General features: G+C 38.5%; 1 protein-coding gene across 21 annotated transcripts in view; it reads left to right on the top strand.

Annotated features, from left to right (window-relative positions):
• The window catches only part of LRCH1 (leucine rich repeats and calponin homology domain containing 1), a 228,118-nt gene that overhangs the window by 128,009 nt on the left and 80,170 nt on the right, over positions 1-19,939 (top strand). For all 21 annotated transcript variants that reach the window (XR_013635854.1, XR_012158920.2, XR_012158924.2 and 18 more), the window contains exons 3-6: positions 2,755-2,881; positions 12,016-12,121; positions 15,215-15,351; positions 19,170-19,297. Coding sequence is in view for 13 of the 21 variants with exons in the window: in XM_073344300.2 (XP_073200401.1) it covers positions 2,755-2,881; positions 12,016-12,121; positions 15,215-15,351; positions 19,170-19,297 (498 nt within the window). In the remaining 8 variants the exon portion in view is untranslated. The remainder of the gene's footprint in view (positions 1-2,754; positions 2,882-12,015; positions 12,122-15,214; positions 15,352-19,169; positions 19,298-19,939) is intronic.

The following is a 19,939-nucleotide window of genomic DNA, read 5'->3' as shown; positions in this document are numbered from 1 at the left end:
GAAAAGTCCCAAAGAAGTGTTACCCCAATTGTTTTTCTTTTTATGATTTTCCAGAGTCTTGGGTTTATTCCTTTGATAAACCATTCAGTTACAGCCAACTATATAATGCTGCAGCCCCTACTCCTCTCTTCTTATCTAGATTGCTCAGTTCTTCCTTCGCAGGAAGAAAAAGCCTGGATTTACCTGCTGAGAAATGTTTGTTCTGCAATGCAGTTTGGAAGCTTAGTGGAGAAGATAGACCAAAAGGTCTTCCAGAATTTCTGCTTAAAGGACAAGAAAAGGGGTTCTCATTGTTCACTCTTTAGCTCTCAGGGCTATGGAAACAGCCTGTCCCACCTGGGATCCTAAATCGGCATTCTAGTTCTACAGGCTCCCAGAGTAATTTTCTGATAAGTGGCTTTCTTCCATAAGGTGAACTTAACTCTTTTCTGTTTGACCTCCTAAAAAACCTAATGCTTCTTTTAGGGGTCCCCTGTAGAAATAAGTTTACAAGGAACTATCAAGAAAAGTTTTAATTTGTTGCCTACTGCTGTTAGGTTTTCAGATCAGCCATATCTGCTCAAATAGTCTGAAATGCATCAGGATCCAGAATTCTCTGCTTTTTCACATTAAGAAAGTTTGAAGGAATTTCTGAATTAGTCTGTAGGAACTAACAGTTGTAATATGAGTTGGGTGTCTTCTGTGTGTGTGTAGCTGCTAATTTAGCAACTTTTGCAGAGCATTGTGGATCAGGCTGTTAGGAAGGAACATTCCCTCCTTGCCTGGCATGTTACCCCTGTTGTGTGTATGGGGGGTTTTTTTGGAGAATTTTGAGGCATTACTTCTAACAGTTCAGATATCCAGGTAACTCTGCTTCTTACATCATCTCATGCCAAGAACCCTGAACTTTTCACTTCAGGAATGCATTGTGATTGCTCACCCCTTGACTGAAAGAGTTGGCCTGTTGAATTCTTAACAAAGATGTCCAATTATTTTTAAGCAAAAAAAGAAAAAGAAAGAAACGACAGACCCTTTCAGCTCATATTTATACACCAGAAAGAAACGAAGATGAGCACAAGACCTTTAAAAAAATTTTTTGGGGGGTTACTTTTAAAATTTCTCTGTGGGAACAGAGCCTTTACAAAGGTTGATTTACTGTTTATCCATTTTAAAGGATTCAGATGGCCTTGAAGCTTCCTGATATGCCACTGTGCTTAAAGAATTGTATACAAGAATCACAACAGCAGTGTCCTTCCTGATCAGGATCAGAGAATATGCCGACTGGGCTGTAGTTTCTTCCTTGACAGATAGAGGTGAAGCCTCATTAGATAAACTGTGCTGGGCTGCCACCTTGATCAGGCATTGGTGACTGCTGCATTTGGCTGAGAAAGGTTTGGAGATAGCCCTCCTTTGAGGTTTCTCTTTTAAGGGAAGAAATTATTGGGATCATAGTTGGTGTCTTCCCAGTCAGATTAACCTCTGCATTCTGAGAGTCCCGTCAGATACTGTTGTTTAGAACACTGTTCTCTATTCTGATCAAAGTCACAGAAAAACAAACTAACAGTTAACTCTATGTGTGACTGAGCTGATTAATACACCAACTCAGCCTGATGGACATTATCCTATGAGGTTTAGAAAAAGGAAGTTCCTCTTAGGGATGAGGAATGCAGGCTAACCTTCATTCTTTCACATAAAGATTGTCTCAAACTGGGGAGCAAAGAATGCGCAAAGGAGGAACAATGAAGGGGAAACTTTTCAAGGATGGAAAAATGATAGATTTGTGGTTGAATCACAGGATTGGGAATCAGGAGACTTGAAGTATGTGCTCCAGCTCTGCCACAGACTTCCTGCATGGCCTTGGACAAGTAATTTAATTTCTTGTCCCTTAGTTTTCCAATCTGCAAAATAATTGTGATAACACATCCCTAACTCACAGGGGGGAACTTTAATATATGTGAGATGTTCAGATAATGTGGCAATGTGTTATAGTAAAGTTCATTAATAAATGTTTGATTTGGTTGGTTGCCATCTTTCCTATTGTTGCAACCAGAGAGGGAGAAAACACTATGGTCTATTTTGCAAGATCAAGTCACAAAAAACGAACGATCAGGTAAGAGAATAAACAATTTTGGCTTTTCCGATCTGAGATATGTGAAGAGTTTCAGGCTGTAAAGAATTTTCAGTGCTGAGTTTCAAATACCTGGGGGGAAAATGGGTTGCAACAGACACAGAGAGAAGACTTCATATGCAGCTGTGTTTTTTGAGAACCGGAGGCATGCCAGTGGTTTTTCCTATGATCAGTTGTTGGCCTGTCCTTCAGTTAGCTGGGAAAAAGTCTCTCATTTATGCTTGCTTCAGTAAAATCATAGTTTTTTTTATAAAATCCTTGCAGCTACTGCCCTCATTGAGTTTCCTGCATTTGTTGTGGAGGAAAACAGCTGTTATAAGTTGATGTCACTTTGTTCGTGCAGTATATTCAGGAGTAAACTGATAAAATTTATTCTTTTGTTTCAGGGTGGTGGTATTCCATAAAGCTGTTTTGTTCAGTAAATGGAGATTTTGTTCCCTAATTTTGCTTATGTTTGATGTTTTAATGCAGTTTTTTATTCCAAAACTTTCATTTACTTTTTTTTATGTGCATGCAACATGATATATCAAGATATCTCAATAACTGGACTTTTTAAATAGCACATTGTAATCTCAGATTTTCTAAGTGAGCATATAATAGAATGTAACTTGTATTTTTAATGTTTGTTTTTGTTTCTTTTGTTGCAGTCGAAATCAGCTTTCTTCTTTGCCAGCTTGCCTGTGTGGTCTTCCTCTAAAAGTCTTAATTGCAAGTAACAATAAGCTAGGTTCCCTTCCAGAAGAGATAGGTCAGCTAAAACAGTTAATGGAACTGGTATGTTACTGATTTGGATGTTTGTTTTTTGTTTATTTTATTACTAGTTAAGGTATAATCAACTTTGTAAAGAACTTCCTGCCAAAGCCTAATGATACAGTAATCACTGTTACACAGTCAATGCCCCTTAGTATGTGGTGAACTTTTTAATTGCATCAGATAGCACAAAGTTACAGTGTAACTGTCTCCTTTCCAGGCTCCCTAACATCCACACTCTCTTTGGGTTCATATAAAACACATCAGTAAAGATCATCTTGCCTACTTGTTGTTGTTCTCACTGCATGACCAAATCACTCCTCTGTTCAAATCCCTCTACTGGCTCCCTGTTTTGCTGCAATGAGTTCAAGTTTCTTGTTCTGGCCTCAAAGTCCCTTCCTAGCTCTGCACCTCTCAGCTTATCTTTTTTTCTTTTCTTACCTCGTGTTTTACAAATTATGCTCATCTTTTCAGTCCCTTTTAGTTTCTCTCACAAATATTTCCAAGCTGTCCATTATGCATGGAACGTCTTCTCTAAAGTGATCCATATAGCCACTCTCCTCTTTCCGCAAAACCTACCCCTTCTGTAATGGCTATAAGAAATCAGCCAGTTATTGAGGGCAGGAATTAGATGGCACTTCATAATTTTTTTTTAAAATTGCAAATGTTTATGAAAATTTTATCTGTAAAAGCCTGTGTATATTTTAATGTTTTCTCCTCCCTCACTTTCTTCCCCTTTATATGACACCTTGTTTTCTTAGAGTGTAAGCTGTTTTGGACTGTCTTCTGCTTATTTCTGATCACCTAACCCTTTTGAGAATAGCCATTAGTAAATGAACCAGTTACTCTGGCATTGCTTCTGAATGCCCAGTAGAAATTATATTACAAAATTTTTCTGACTGGTAATGTCACTACCTATTGCTTCTATCTTGGGTATTTCTAAGGTGTCTGTCGTGGTGTCAGAAAGTGTCTGCTCACCCATCTTATTTATTAAATAATATTTCCTATACTTAAAGCCTGAACCTGTTACATGGTGTTGAGTTAACTTTGGCCCCAGTCCTGCAACTGACTGTCCCTCCGTGGAGCTAGTTGCAAGATTGGGGTGTTTAAATAGTAGCTGAGAGTATTCAGCAGCTCTCAGAATTAGGCCCTTACAACTATAGTTGGGCTAACTGTAGTTGGATACTTTTATTTTTTCTTTCTCTCCCTTGGGATGTACGGGGTCTTTATAATGGCCTAAAGGATGTTTAATATTTTTCTTTTTTGTGAAATGTGCACTTTATTGGTTTTTCATACTTTGTCATATTTATAATGACTTCTTAATGAAAATAAAGCTATCAAATTAAAACACAAACAAAAACAATCTCACTACTTTAAAATGAAACTGCTAGTTATAGTGATGGTTTATTTTATGCTTAATCTATTAGTGGATTTATTTTATTAAGTTTTTATTTGCAAGTACAATTCAGGAATATTAAACATCTCTCTTTTAGGGGACAGAATGACTAGGTGGATTATTAATGGGATTTGAATCTGGTCAACTCTTGGTCACTGCTGGTTTGAATGTGGCATTACTTAGCAATGAATAAACATCCTTGCCATCTAATGGCTGTTTGGGGGTCTCTCTGAAATAAGTTGGTGGTGCCAGTCCATTTCTCGTTGGACTGCGTTTCATATTTTAGTTGACACTAAGTGGCATCCTTGATAGCAATTTCAGTGAAGAACTACTGAAATACCTTCCCATCCTACTAGTCCATCGAGAACAGGTTGAAACACACTGACAGGGTAGTTTAGCACAATCCATGCAGTTACTGTTCCATGGAGGGTTGCCAGGTGTCCAGTTTTTTACTGGAATGCCCAGTCAAAAAGGGACCTTGGTGGCTCCGGTCAGCACTGCTGACCGGGCTGTTAAAAGTCCAGTGCTCCGCGTCGTTTCTGGGAAGCAGCCGTCATGTCCCTCTGGCTCGGAATTGCAGCCAATGGGAGCTATGGGGGTGGCTCCTGGGGGCAGGGGCAGCACGCAGAGCCACCTGACCACCCTTACACCTAGGAGCAGGAGGGACGTGATGCCGCTTCCTGGGAGCCACCTGAGGTAAGCGCCTCCCAGAGTCCGCACTCCTCACCCCCTCCTGCACCCAAACTGCCATAATTAAGCATTTACATTTTAGAACATACAGTTTAAAAGGTAAAGTCTCCCTCTTGCAGAAAAATTGCCCAGAGCCCATTCCTGCACCCCAAACCCCTTGTCCCCAGCCCCACCCTTGAGCCCGCACCCCCAGCTGAAGCCCTCACTCCCTCCTACACCCCAACCTCCTGCCCCAGCATGAAGCCCCCTCTCGCACCCTGAAATCCTCAGCCTGGAGCCCCCTCCTGCACCCTAAACCCCTCATTCCTGGCCCCACCCCAGAGCCCGCACCCCCAGCCAGAGCCCTCACCCCTTCCCACTCCCCCACCCCTAGCCTGGAGCCCCCGCCCACACTCCAAACCCCTCGGCCACACTCCACAGCCCAGAGCCCCCTCCTGCACCTCATACCCTTCTTTCCCAGTCCCACCCCAGAGCCTGTCCCCTCCGCTGGAACCCTCACCCCCTCCCACAACCCAGCCCCCTGCCCCAGCCCGGAGAAAATGAGCGAGCGAGGGTGGGGGAGAGTGAGCGATGGAGGGTGGGAGGATGGAGTTAGAGGGGGTGGGATTTTGGAGGAGGAGTGGGGCAAGGGCGGGGCATCGGGAAGGGACAGGGCAGGGGTGTTCAGTTTTCTGCAATTAGAAAGTTGGCAACCCTAGTTCCATGGGTAAACAGAGAATTTGCATTTAATAAGAATAAAAGCCCCGCTTCTGATTTAGCTTTTAAAAATTAAAAGCAAAATTATTTAAGAGCTTCAAAAGAAATACAAATTGTGCTCAGGAGGAGGCAGGACTCTTTGGATGTTTGGTTTGGTTTGGTCTTTTGTACTACCACTGTTTCAAAAGACAGCAGATTTGACTGATTCTGCTGCTTCCCAGTCCAAGTATTATATCAGTGTCACTCTTTGGAGGCACCAAGAAAATGTAAAAATTACTTTTCTAAAAATAATTGCAAAACAACATTGACTTGTATTGTAGCACATATCACTTTGGTTAGAATCTGACTGGAACAAGAGGGTAGAAAAACTTGTGTCAAAGCTGAAAGTATGACTCATCTTTTTCTCTGTGTTCTATATGGTTACAAAATAGCATGTTAACATAACAAGGTTTGTTAAATTTGTGAATAATTCAGTTCTGATGACATACTCCCCTTACGTTGATGAACACTAATTATTTATGTAACTATTCAGATTGCATTGTTTGCTTGGAAATTGCTAACTTATGACGTATTGGATGGGGTAAAGAGGAATATAAATTAAAGCATATTGATAAATAGTGCTACGGTATATGATTCAGAGACTTTATATGGATGGGTTGCCACAGATTAAGCTAGGTCTCAGAACCCAAATAAAAGCATTTACCAGTAAAATGTTTCTGTTGCTATTGTACTATACCATTTTATAGAAATTTAACATTTTCCCCATTTAACTGCACCCAGATTATAGTAAATACATTTCATAGAGCAAATTGTATTTGTTGTGTATTCTTTTTAGTCTCTGAAATGAAACATTGAAATGTTTTTAATTTCTATTTAGATGCTACCATTTTAGTGAACATTCAGATTAATTTTAAGTATTGGTTAGGAAAATAACTTTGCTGTGGTTGTTGTAATTAATTACAATTCAGTAGTTCAGTTATTTTCCTTGCATTCTCTATGGTCTCAGATGGCATGAGCTCTAAGAGAACTGGCTTCTTTATTAAGACGTTAACTCATGACTGAATCATGATTTTGAGATGAATGTGCAGGATGAAATTCACTTTAATGTTGACTGCTCGCATAAACTCATATGTGCCCATTATACCAGTTCAGACCTAATTTAAGGATTTATTTGGTCTTTGGCAGTATGGTGAATTTCACCCTTTGAGAACACATAGCAACCAATATTTTAAGCAAATTTAAAATGTTTTAATAGGCAGTGAACAAAAGATTTAATCAGATGACATATTTAGTGGCATACTACTGACTATTTGAATAATCTGAAAGACACCTTGCATCTTCTTCAATGGATGTCAGTAGAACTGGTGAAAGTCTTAACAAAGCAAAAATTTTGCTTTTGAAATATAATTTTCTGTGACTAACCCTTAAAATAAAAAGTATTAAAGTAAAAATGGATATCTTTACCACCACCACCATTTGTTTAATTATGGTTAAACTACTAACCGATTCTTATCCTTGTTTGGGCCATCTATTGGAATAAACTTGTATTAACATTTATAAGAATAATTTCAGAAAGAAATCCAAAATGGATGGAACCACATTGTAGTTTTCTTTTCTACTAATTTGTAACCATTAAAATTTAAAGATATTGAGTGAAATTAATCTTGTTCCTGTGTACCAGAAGGATTTCATAATCCTTTGAGTTCTTTTAAAATCAAGTTGAATCTGTTTCAATCAGCTGGCTGTGGTTCTGCTCTGAAAAGTGACTCAGTAAAACAACATTGTCGAGTTCCATGATATTTTGTTTGTCTCAGTTATTTCATATTAAATGTCCAGTTTATAAGTAAATATTTTTTCCTGTTGGCAATGTTGCAAACTCAACTCTGAGATCTAAAAGTCAATCTGGATTCTTTTCTTTTTATATATAATCACCGGAAATAAAGTTTCTGAAGACTAAATTCTGTTCTCATTTATAGTTGGAGAAACAAATTGTCTTCAGAAGGGTAATGAAGATGTAACTGCAACTGTTGTGTGCTGCAACTGAAATATAGTTGAATAAGGCTGCTTGAGCCAGAATTGAATCCAGCTCCCCCTTCCTTGTCTGAATTGGTTCTAATAATGAGTAAAAAGCAAAACCAAATGTTTTTAATGGCAAGGTAACTAGGTATGCACCAGACTGGAAATTCTGTAAGCACCTTAGGTACATTAAATACAAAGTTTTAAAATTTAAATATGAAAATGAATAATAAAATCAACACTGTTTTTCTTTTGTTTCAATAAAATAATTGATTTGGTAGCTAATGGAAAAATATGTAACTCTTGACAAATCATCCAGTGGGTCAACAGCCAGATGATTTATTTTACTTGCTATCAGTGCTCAAAGTGCACACACAGTTTTTTGCAGTAGTTGGGATTGAGATGGTGGAAACCCTCCAGCAGGTCCAAATGTATGTAGTAGTTTTGAAAAGTGAGATGGACACAGAAGCTTTAGAGTTAAATCTGCATTGAAATTATTATAGATAGTTTACACCTGTCCTAAAGGGTGAATCTTCTCCATGACCGTGAAGAGATGCCTGTTAACGGCATTACTGTGGTTCTGCTGCTGAGGAGATGTGGCCCATGTATGGAAATGTGCATCCCTTCAGTGCCAAGGAGCTAAGCTGCATGATGGCAACCTGCATGCTGCTGTAGAGCAGGACTTAGGAGGTAGTGCTAGTGTACAACTCTATGCTACTGTAAAAACTGAGTATTTAAAACTCTTAACTTCAGACTTTCGATAGTGCTAACAGCACTAACTTGTTTGCACACTATTTGACCTCCAAATTCCACTTGCCATAGAAATTTACTTAAATTGACTATTGTTCTCCAATCTTATTTGAGAGAGTTTGTCCATGTTGTCAAACAGGGAGACAACTGATAAGAATAAAATGGAATTATTAGAAGAAATCTGACCTTCATCAAATATTAACCTTTGGAATTTGAAAAGGCATTTGGAGTACATTATTTTAATTGTCTGCAGATGTCCTTGAAGCCAAGATGCAAAACAAAAGCAGGGTAATGTATTACATACTGGAATTAGGAGAAGTACGCTGCTCTTGATTTGTCATACGCACCCAACCAGAAAATAAAAAATGTTGTATGCAGTGTTTAGTTGGATAAAAGATACTGTTGTCTCTGGATATCTTGTGACTATGAACTGAAGAGATGAGTTTTATTCTTGGATTTCTTAAAAGGTCACCAGCAGACTTTGTCCTTGCAGCTACTAACAACCATAAAATTATTATACTTCCTTAAAAAATATCTTACACCCTGAAACCAAAGTCAGTTTTATTAAAGATTCATACACACATAGAAATATGCTTCTAGACACATCCTTACCATACAATTTTTCTGCAAGAGGGGCACTTTACCTTTTAACTGTATGTTCTAAAAAGTAAATGCTTAATTATGAACTTGTTTCAAATCTTTAGATTAAAATTAGGGCAGTAAATCCCTAAAAATATTTGGACTAAGAACAATGCAATTAACCATACTTTACAGTAGTTTGGACAAGAGAGGGTTTCCAGTGCACTCATTAACAAGGATTTTTTAATTTCCTTGTCTAAAACCTAAAACAATTCCCTGGCTCTGTTTTGAGAAGGGAAGGAAGTTTTGGCTGCAGTGGGATCCTGATAAGGAGACTTTTATCTCTCTGATACCCAATCCAGTATTGTCAAATAGAGCTTCCGTTTTCTCACTAATTATTCTTTGAAGAAATTCTTGATTTGGAAATGGCATTGACATAATATCTTTGAATAGTATTAGAGAAACTCCCTTCAAAGGGCTAAATTTGAAACCTGATTTGGGGAACTGCAGAATCTTATTTCTCATGGGTATTGAGCAACTTTGCCACTCAAAACAATAACCGTAATAGTAGGAGTTAATGTCCTTAAGAAATTCCCTTGTCTCTTTAGGAAAAAGTGTTATCTCTACGTAAATCATACTCTTGGAGATACAGTGTCTGCTTACTTTTGTTGATCTCCCTATTATACAGCACATGAAACCTTGCAGGACCATTCTAGTCAAACAACAATGCATCACAGGTTAGGCAAAAGGTTCAGCGTTCTTTTCAGTGTCATGTTGACTACATACTGATGTGTTTGGTAGTATAAGCTAAAGCCTGTAAGTTAATTTGATCTTGTTTTAAAATGCCCTGATTACAAGAGTTGATCTTGATTACTGATTTTAGGCTTTTCAGAATCTTGATTAATGCATCAACAGTATTAGTATTATTAATGCATTTATTTTATATATGTATTACTAGTATTAATGCATTTCCTACTTTCCATTGTACCTTGTGTTGGATCAACTCCATCTTGTACTGCATCTTAACTTTACAGATCTAACTTTCTAGCAATTGTTCTTTTAGAAATTGTGAGCTGAAAAGAAGCTGCATCTTGGTCCAGGTTGTTAAAACCTGAGATGAGGGGCCTAATTCAGCCCTCTATAAATTAGCCATTGGGCCATTGAAATGTACAGGAATTTTTCTTTCTGTACCTTTGTAAATTTCAACAACCTCCCAGATCACAGGAACAAAGCACACAGCACTCAGGGTTTGGCTACACTTGCGAGTTACAGCGCAATAAAGGAGCCCCCGGGCGCACTAGCTCACTACCCGTTTACACTGGCAAGGCACGTAGAACGCTCTGACTCCGCGGCTACAGCGCTGCTGGTACTCCACCTCGGTGAGTGGAATAATGTTCGCTGCGCCCTCGTTGGAGCGCCGCGGTGCCAGTGTGAACGAGGTGTTACATTACAGATCAGCCTCCAGAAACGTCCCATAATCCCCTTAAGTCAAGTGGGCTACTCTTGTCATTGTTTTTGAATCACTGCAGGAATGCAGATATGCCATTTGAAGTTCCGTTTCTGACAGCCAGCTGCTTATCTGCTCCGAGACAAAGCAAGCCATTGGTGTGGGATGCTGTGTGTGAGAGAGAGAGAGGCGGGGCGTGGGTGGAGGGGCGTCTGCTGCTGTCTGAACTTACAAGACAGCATGCTGACATGCTCTCAGCCCGCCCAAAACCCACTCTCTCTCCCCCCCACATACACACAAGACAATCCCTGTCACACTCCACCCCAACCCACCTGTTTGAAAAGTATGTTGCAGTCACGTGCATGCTGGGATAATTGCCCAGAATGCACCGCTTCCCATGCTGCTGCAAGTGTCGTAATATGGCCACGCCAGAGCGCTTGAAGCTGTCAGTATAGACAGACTGCAGCACTTTCCCTACCGCACTCTCCGAAGGCTGGTTTAACTCAAAGCGCTCTACATCTGCAAGTGTAGCCATGCCCTCAGTATAGAGGGACATGCACACCTGTCATTGCGAATTAACCAATGGAGTGCTCTCTGTTCTAAGTGTTTGTAAGTCTGTACTTTGGAGAACTTACAGACATTCTGAGTTCACAGAGTACTCTGATTAAAAGTATTTATATTTTTAGATGTGGTAAACTTGATTTAGGAGTCTAAATTCCTTTGCCTTTCAATGAGACGTATGCTTTTAAGTCACTTACATGCTTTTGAAACTTTTTACCTAATACTCTTTTAACAACCTCTATATTTCCCATCAAATAAATGATTTTTTTTTTAATAAAAGAGGAGAGTTGTTTCCCACCATCTTAAATTTGTACTGTCACATTGAATTGCCAGTTCTCCTTCTCTCTCTTTCAAAGAGGTGACTTTTGTAAGGGGAGACTATTTCTCCTTCTGTAGAGTTTAAAGTATGAATTACATACCTAGCAGTAATTGTGAGCCCCTTCCTATACCCAGTTCTTAAACTAGTGCGTAAAAATAACTGCAATTGTGTTATGTTTTTGTGTTGCTATCATTTTGGTTTTAAAAAAGGAAAAATCTCTAAATCAATTTTTTTTTAAATTGAAACCCAACTTCTAATATATCTCCACCAAACCTCCCCGCAAGTAATCTATTTTAGAGTCCCATCAAAAGAGAGCCAGCTGATTTTAGAAAATTGTTCATTTCCTATCAGTGTTCTGTGTCATCCGCCCCTCTTCCCCCCCCAGATTGCAAAGTCCTTCAGAAATGTACTGGAAAGTCAAAAACAGATGTAGAAAAATGAACAAGGAGCCCAAATGGCAGTCTGCATAACTTCACTAAGCAAATCTAAGTAAATGCTGTATTTTGGTTTTATGTGATGTGACACCTATCACATGGCTAGTTTTTCAGTGCAAAGATAAGACATGGCAGGTTATATGAATTTACATTTCATTAACCTGGAAAACATGTTTTAATGGGTCAAAAAGTACTTTGAATTTCACACCCATAATGGTAGACTGTCTTGAGGGAAGACAGTTCATCATCTCCTTATTGCTTTTAATATAGGATGTCAGCTGCAATGAAATCACAGCTTTGCCACAGCAGATAGGCCAGTTGAAATCTCTAAGAGAACTGAATATCAGAAGAAATTACCTCAAGGTTTTACCACAAGGTAAAAAGAAAAAGAAATAAGACCTTTAAAATCACTTTCTAATTAAAACTTAGAAAATATGCATGTATTTAATTACGTAAATAAGTAAGATAAACCTCGCATTTCCTTGTGTTAAAATTTGTTGAGTTTGGATTTACTGTGCATCAGCAACATTCTACAATACTTACTGCCAAGCAGAAGCAATATGTGGGTCTTTTTAAAATGAATTATCTTTGTGATTCATGGTGGCTTGATACTTGTCTTCAAATCATTAGTTTGAAGAGTACTTATTTATGAAAGACCTATGAAGGCAGACCCTCCGCTGGTATAAAATGTCTTAGCTCTGTTGCAGAGTTATGACAATTTACACCAGCTGAGGATCAGCCCTGTGTAGTCCTAGAAATATTTTAGGAATCTTGGCGAAAAGTATATGATGTACTTAAAAATACTATGTTTTTTTTCCTGAGGTCATTGTACTTGCATTAGAAGCCTAATCAAATTGGTACTGCTTCTGTGTGAGTAGAAGTTGCATATTATTAGGGCTGTCAAGTGATTAATAAAATTAATCATGATTAATCGTGCTGTTAAACTATAATAGAATACCATTTCAATATTTCTGGATGTTTTCTACATTTTCAAATATATTGATTTCAGTTACAACACAGAATACAAAGTGTACAGTAATCACTTTATATTTATTTTTAATTACAAATATTTGCACTGCTATAACATGAAATATACGGCAGAATGCGGGTAAAACAGAGCAGGAGACATACAATTCTCCCCCAAGGAGTTCAGTCAGAAATTTAATTAACGTCATCAGCACGGACGCATGTCCTCTGAACGATGGACAAAGCATGAAGAGGCGTAAGAATCTTTAGCGCATCTGGCTTGTAAACATCTTGCAACGCCAGCTACAATAGTGCCATGTGAACACCTGTTCTCACTTTCAGCAGACATCGTAATTAAGAAGTGGGCAACCGTATCTCCCATAAATGTAAACAAAGTTGTTTCTCTTAGCAGTTGGTTGAACAAGAGGTAGGACTGAGTGGACTTGTAGGCTCTAAAATTTTACATTGTTTTGGTTTTGAGTTACGTAACAAAAACTACATTTGTAAGTTGCATTTTCATAATAAAGAGATTGCACTAAGTACTAGTATGAGGTTAATTGAAAAATACTATTTCTTTTATCATTTTTACAGTGCAAGTATATGTAATAAATAATATAAAGTGAGCACTGTACACTTTATATTCTGTGTTGTAATAAAAATTGATATATTTGAAAATGTAGAAAAACATCCAAAAATATTTAATAAATTTCAATTGGTCTTCTATTGTTTAACAGTGCAATTAATCATGATTAATTTTTTGAGTTAATCACGAGTTAACTGCGATTAATCGACAGCCCTACATATTATGCTATTGTCCAAGTCAGGGGTGGCCAACCTGTGGCTCCGGAGCCACATGCGGCTCTTCAGAAGTTAATATGCGGCTCCTTGTATAGGCATCAACTCCGGGGCTGGAGCTACAGACGCCAACTTTCCAATGTGCCGGGGGGCTCTCTGCTCAACCCCTGATTCTGCCACAGGCCCTGCCCCCACTCCACCCCTTCCTGCCCCCTCCCCTGAGCCTGCTATATCCTCGCTCCTCCTCTTCCCCGCCTCCTGCATGCCATGAAACAGCTGATTGGCGGGGCTCCTGGTGGGCGGGAGGCACTGGGAGCAGGGTCGGGAGAGCTGATGTGGGGGCTGCTGACATATTACTGTGGCTCTTTGGCAATGTACATTGGTAAATTCTGGCTCCTTCTCAGGCTCAGGTTGGCCACCCCTGGTCCAAGTGATGATACCTTAGGAAATGCACCAGAAGAAATTCTATATTGTCCACTCACCTCTTGGTCTCTGGTGTTTGATTACCAACACCGTTAAACTGTTGTGGGTTAGTTTTTACACATTGATACACAGTATTGGCATAAAACTGTGTATATTTGGGGATATTAAAGCAATAAGACATTAAACAGGAAAGTGGTGCTTATTAACATACACCTTAATTATGTACATATAAAAATGAGGTGAGTCTAGATGTGGTGTTTATAAATTTACAGGACTTGTGGGGATAAGATGCAGTTATGAAAGCCAGCTATTTTTCCTGGGCTAAATCTTGAAGTTCTTACTCAAACAAAATTTTCTTTGAAGACAAGTTAGAACTGAATGTTTGAATGATTCAATATTAGTAATGAAAAGCATTAGAAAAAAGTTGAGCACCCTAGTAATGTAGTCCTGCCCACAAAAGGGAACAGTTACTCTGTTTGGCATTGCTTTGATTCTTTATAGTCACCCGAATTAATATCAACATAATAATGTGCTGGGGAAAGTGACTGTATTTAGCTGTTTTTCTTACTTAATCCCATTTCCATCCCTTATTGTGGCAGCATTGCTTATTCTGACAATGCCTTTGGAGAGATCCCATCAGGATTTCCAGAGTTTATGCTATCAATACGGACCATCCTTTAGTAATCTGAAATGCTGTGGCCTACATTAGAGACCCAACCTTCTTGCCTGGCTCTGTCTGATCAGCAGTCCCAAAGAAGGTATCTTTGACTGACACAGCGACTCTAGGAAATGTCTATACTCCTTCAAAAGAATAGTACAATACGTTGTATCCCAACTGAGCAACAATAGTTTATATTACTAGAAATAGAGGTTAGAGACTATTCTTTCTACTTAATATGGTACAGAATTTATTTTCAAACCCACTTGTTTTATGGAATTTGTAGATTTAAATAGCTACGCTTCCCTTTGCAGCATGAGAGGTATTTGATTTTATTTTAAGCAGCTGCCAAGTTGGCCTACATACTTGCGAATGACAAGTGCTGTGACTATAGCACTGGTGGACATTGTACACAGAATGTAATTTATAAGGTCTACAGAATGCATAAGTAAAGTAACAGGATTGTCCACAACTTGTATTTAGAAGAAAAATAAATTTAATTTATTATACTGTGGAATCCTTACTTTGCCCAGTTACAAATAGAATCATATTCAAAAGTACTTACTTCATGTATTTTGTGACAAAAATAAATATCATAATAACTATGATCCTTTCTGTTACTTTTAGAACTAGTAGAGCTTCCCTTGGTAAAGTTTGACTTTTCCTGCAATAAAGTGCTCGTGATTCCAGTTTGTTTTAGAAAGATGGTACAGTTACAAGTATTACTGCTTGAGAACAATCCTCTGCAGTCTCCACCAGCACAAGTAAGTAATGTGTGTCACTTAAATTGTGATTTAGAATAAGGATAGGCTAGATGATGTCAAGAACAGCCTGTGTTTAATTACTATAGTATAAAATTCATTATCTTGTTTTTTTCGAAGATTGCAAACCCAGCAGTGCTAGCTGTTGGGTCTTAATTATCATAGTCAATTGATTTTAGCTAGAATTTTTTCTGAAATATAAATAAATGGGAGATGGTAGGTCTCCTCAAGCTCCTAACTAGTGCTCTTGAGCATACATAGCACCTGAACAGAGTCATTCTAGAATATTCCCCCTACTAAATTGTAGCTATCTTATAAATACATTGTTAAACTTTATTTCATTCACCTGTCTTCTTTCAATGGTTACTACTAATAAACAGGATATTTTCATGATGGTGGAGGGAAAAATTGTAAGAGAAGTGTTGTGGATAAACCTATATTCCATAACTGCTATAAGGGAATAGGCTGACATTTTAGGAAGCTTTGGTGTGATTTTACCAATTAACAAACCACTAATAAGTTAAGGCCAGGAAATCAGTTAAAACATCTTCTGGAAGTCTACTGTATGGGATGCACACAGAAACTAAGAAGTTCCATATTTGGATATAGCCTGCCTTGAAGTGTAATATATTGTGATGGTGAATGTAGACAACACCTCCACCAGTAGACAGTGCTATATCTTACTTGTATGTTATGTTGTTTATGTGATCTGAGGGGTTAGCAGGAAGATCTGTCCTGCCTGTGTTTACTAAGTTGGTGTTTGCTGTGTCCAAGTAAATCTCTGATTCTGTAAGCAAATATTACAACCAGTGGCTTCAAGATGGCAAAAGCACTTTTGCCTGAGAAGAAATTTACTGGATCTTTGAGTCTTCAGACTTTGAGTGGATTGTCGAGGAAGTAGCACAGTACCTAGTGGTATTTTTGAATAGTAATGCCAAGATATTTTACCAGTAGCTTCCCAGTGCAGATCATGGTTCTTATAGACAGTTACACAAACACTTATATAACCTCTATGAAAGGCCCTTGGCCTTTTTGGAGTACTGGAAGGAATGACAAGCCAGAAGGCATCTGGAAGAGGAACCCCTGCAGAGTTATATGCGTGCATTAAGGAGATTGTTCAATAGACCTTTCCGTCCTCTCCCTGTCCAGGAGATGACTCGAGTGAATCAGAATCTGCTGTGCCACATATGGAACTGGCAATTCAGAGCGTGGCAAGCCACGAGAGGATTCTGTGTGAAAAGTCAGTTTCTAAACAGTTTAACAGGAGAACTTCATAATCTGCTGGTGAAGGATAACATGCTGAACATATCTATGGACCTGATTATATGCAGAGTTCAAAAATATGGAAGAAGAAATTTATGTTTCCCTTAAAGGTATAAGCTGCTAATTCGCAGCCTTAGGGTGATTCCTTTATACCAGATGCTGCACTTCAAGAAATTATTGCTAGTGAAATGGCTAAATAATTGGCAGAGGCCCATGTGCAACCTATTCACCGGCATCCCATAGGTCAGAAGAGAGAGACTGTTTCCCAAGTGGGTCCCATGACAGATGACATTTGCAGGTGATATGGAAGCAAAGGCCATTGGAGACAGAATTGCCCAAACAGAGGTAAGCCACACCAAGGGAAATGAGAAGTTGCTGATGCAGTAGGGCCACCATCAGCAACTCTTAGAATGGGCCAGTCAAAAGCTACACAGACACCTGTTACTATGTGTCTGGAGACTACAATGCTGTTGAACTCAGGATCTGAAATAAGTCTGATCTGTGGTGACCCCACCCAGTACTGAAAGGGAAGAGAATTTGTACTGCAGGAGTTAAACTGGTGAGTGTTAATCATCAACACTACTCCCCCTGAACTTGGGGTCTTCGCATACCCAGTGCTGAAAGGGAAGAGAATTTGTACTGCAGGAGTTAAACTGGTGAGTGTTAATCATCAACACTACTCCCCCTGAACTTGGGGTCTTCGCATACTAAGTGGACTTCTGTTGCGGTGACCAGTATTAAGCCAGGGAATATTCCTATGAGGCAGCCCCCACATCAGATTTCCCTGGAATAACAGTCACGGATTATTTTTGGGTTCCACAAATCCATGCTTCCCTGTGACTTGATGTTCAGGCAGCAAGAACTGGCAAGGTGTCATGGTGGAATCTAATATCAGCGACCTGATGACTGCATTCCGGAAAGTGGAGAAACAGATGAGCTGGAAATGAACATGTCGAGCACAGGGTGCCAGAAAAAAAGGAAAATGATGTGCCCATCCAGGAAGGAGAGCAGCTGTAGGTATGCAACTGGAAAAATCCCAGAATTACTCCTTTTTTGGAGGGGACATTACACAGTAATTAAGAAATTAAACAATTTATCCTTCCTGATTTAAAAAAAAAAAGTGAGAGCCCACCCTTTTGTATTGCATTCAGAATTGGTGCCCAGCTTCACTGAAAGAAAGGGGAGGGCAAGCATTGAGGATGCTCAACAACTATTCCAGCGGGCTTCAGTAGAGGATTTGGAGGTACTCAGCAGGTTCCTATGGCTCATAAGGGGAGACTGATTGTGGACAAAGAATTGCTGGGGTGTTCTAGGAACCTCAACACAGTGCCGTCTTCATCAGACAGTCTGACCACAACAGATAGGCCTGATCTAGAGGACATGAATCCTTCACTCGCTGATCTAGATCCAACTATGAGTGATGCGTACATGACTGAATACAGGACTTGAGTGAGCAGATGAACATGGAAATCTGCATGGATGGCAGACTACTTGGATTCCTAGGAATTAATGTTTAAATTCATATTTAACTAGAGAGGGGAACGTTGTAATGATCAGTGTAGATAGCACTACAGTAGATGATGCTATATCTTTGTCAGTGTGAAGTTGTTGTATGTGGGTACTTGAGGTGTCTAAGTAAATCTCTGATTCTATAAGTGAGTTCTACAGTAAAACTGAAGGAAATGCCTATGTTCTCTGTAGGCTTCTGCCATCCAAAGTTTTCCACTGTCATTGTTTGGACGCATTAAACTATTACAGCTCTGCTATGGGAGCCGAAAATGATTGTTGATTGACAAGCATCACTTGCATGGAATAAGAGTAAGACATGATTTGCTTAAAGAAAATAAGCAAAACGTTTGCCATTTTTCCATTAACCATAAAGCTGATTTTAAAAGATAAGTGAAGCAGACACCACCAAGTGGTGAGATTAGAAATATTAGCTCATTTTTATTCAAATGTAATAAATGCAGCATACAAATGCATAGAAACTTGTAAAGACCGTTTAACTACATAGAAAGAGACAACACATTTAAGTGCCCAGTTAACTACTTTCTTAAAATAAAAAAATATTTATTACTTTAATATTTTTCAGTTTATATTTTGTCTTTCTCCATTGGGAAGGGAGAGGGTACAGTACTTTCCTCATGGATTTATAATGTATCATATGTTAATATGGCTGCTTCTTGTTTCTACTTTCTTTACACACTTATTTTGTTTTTGATGTTAAGGGAGATGTGCATTACTCTTGGAATGTATTTATACCTGAAGACGTAAAGTTGTGCACATCTTGCCCAAACCCACATGGGTCACGGTGGGCATGCTCCAGTTGAAGTCATTGGTAAAATTCCCATTATCTCCATTGCTACTTCTTAACGTCTTCTCCAAAGCAGCAAAATTAGATCGCACACTGATTTTGTTGTAATTTTTACAAACGATATAATCTGATGAAAAACATTCTGTCTGCTATTTTTCCAGGAAGTTAAGGTCAAATTTGGAGCAAATATTTTTAAAAAAATCTTTATGGTTATAAATGTGTTTTTTTTTTCTCATCCTAATAGATTTGTATAAAGGGTAAAGTGCACATATTCAAATATCTCAGCATACAGGCGTGCCAGATTAAAACAGCAGACTCACTTTATCTTAATGCCATAGAACGACCACACTTGCAGCAACCTGTGGAAGAGAGGTAAGTATAAAAGTCTAACGCTGCATTCTTTGTTCACATAAATCAGTTCTAGAGGTCTGGAAACAAAGTGGAATGTATTTTTTATTCTTTTACTTCAAGAGTTTTCAATGTAGTCTTATGTCAGCTGCACCTTTTTCTGAATAAAACTCTGATCTGAATTAATAATCTCTATTATTACAATTATTAAAGGCAGCCTTTTTCAACATTCCTGTGTTATACTTTATTTATCACATATACTTTAGCACAAGTATATCCTTTGTATTCGTTAGCTTTTCCATTAGCTTATAAAAAAACAAAAATTATGGAAAATACTGTTTGCATGTTTTGGAGAATAATCTTATAATAATGGCTTCCAGAGAAACACAAAACCTCTGGGATTTCCACAGATTATTTCACACAAAGTCCCAGTATTTGGTAAAAACTGAGCCTTAATCAGAGACCTGGCTTTTACAAAGACTCATAAAATTGCATTTTTCATTTTTATTGGTAAATGTCTAGTTGCTGAAAAAGTGACACTGTGCAAAAAGAAAAAATGGCGGAATTGGGCAGGATTACAATTTAATTTTTTAAATCACAAATAGGCAGAAATGTGTGATGTGGAAAAAATGTAATGGTCAATGTACTATCCTAGGAACATGAGCA

The sequence above is a fragment of the Lepidochelys kempii genome, chromosome 1 (assembly GCF_965140285.1).
Source record: "Lepidochelys kempii isolate rLepKem1 chromosome 1, rLepKem1.hap1, whole genome shotgun sequence".
In the NCBI taxonomy this organism is placed as follows: domain Eukaryota; kingdom Metazoa; phylum Chordata; order Testudines; family Cheloniidae; genus Lepidochelys; species Lepidochelys kempii.
This window is presented reverse-complemented; position numbering and strand designations above follow the sequence as displayed.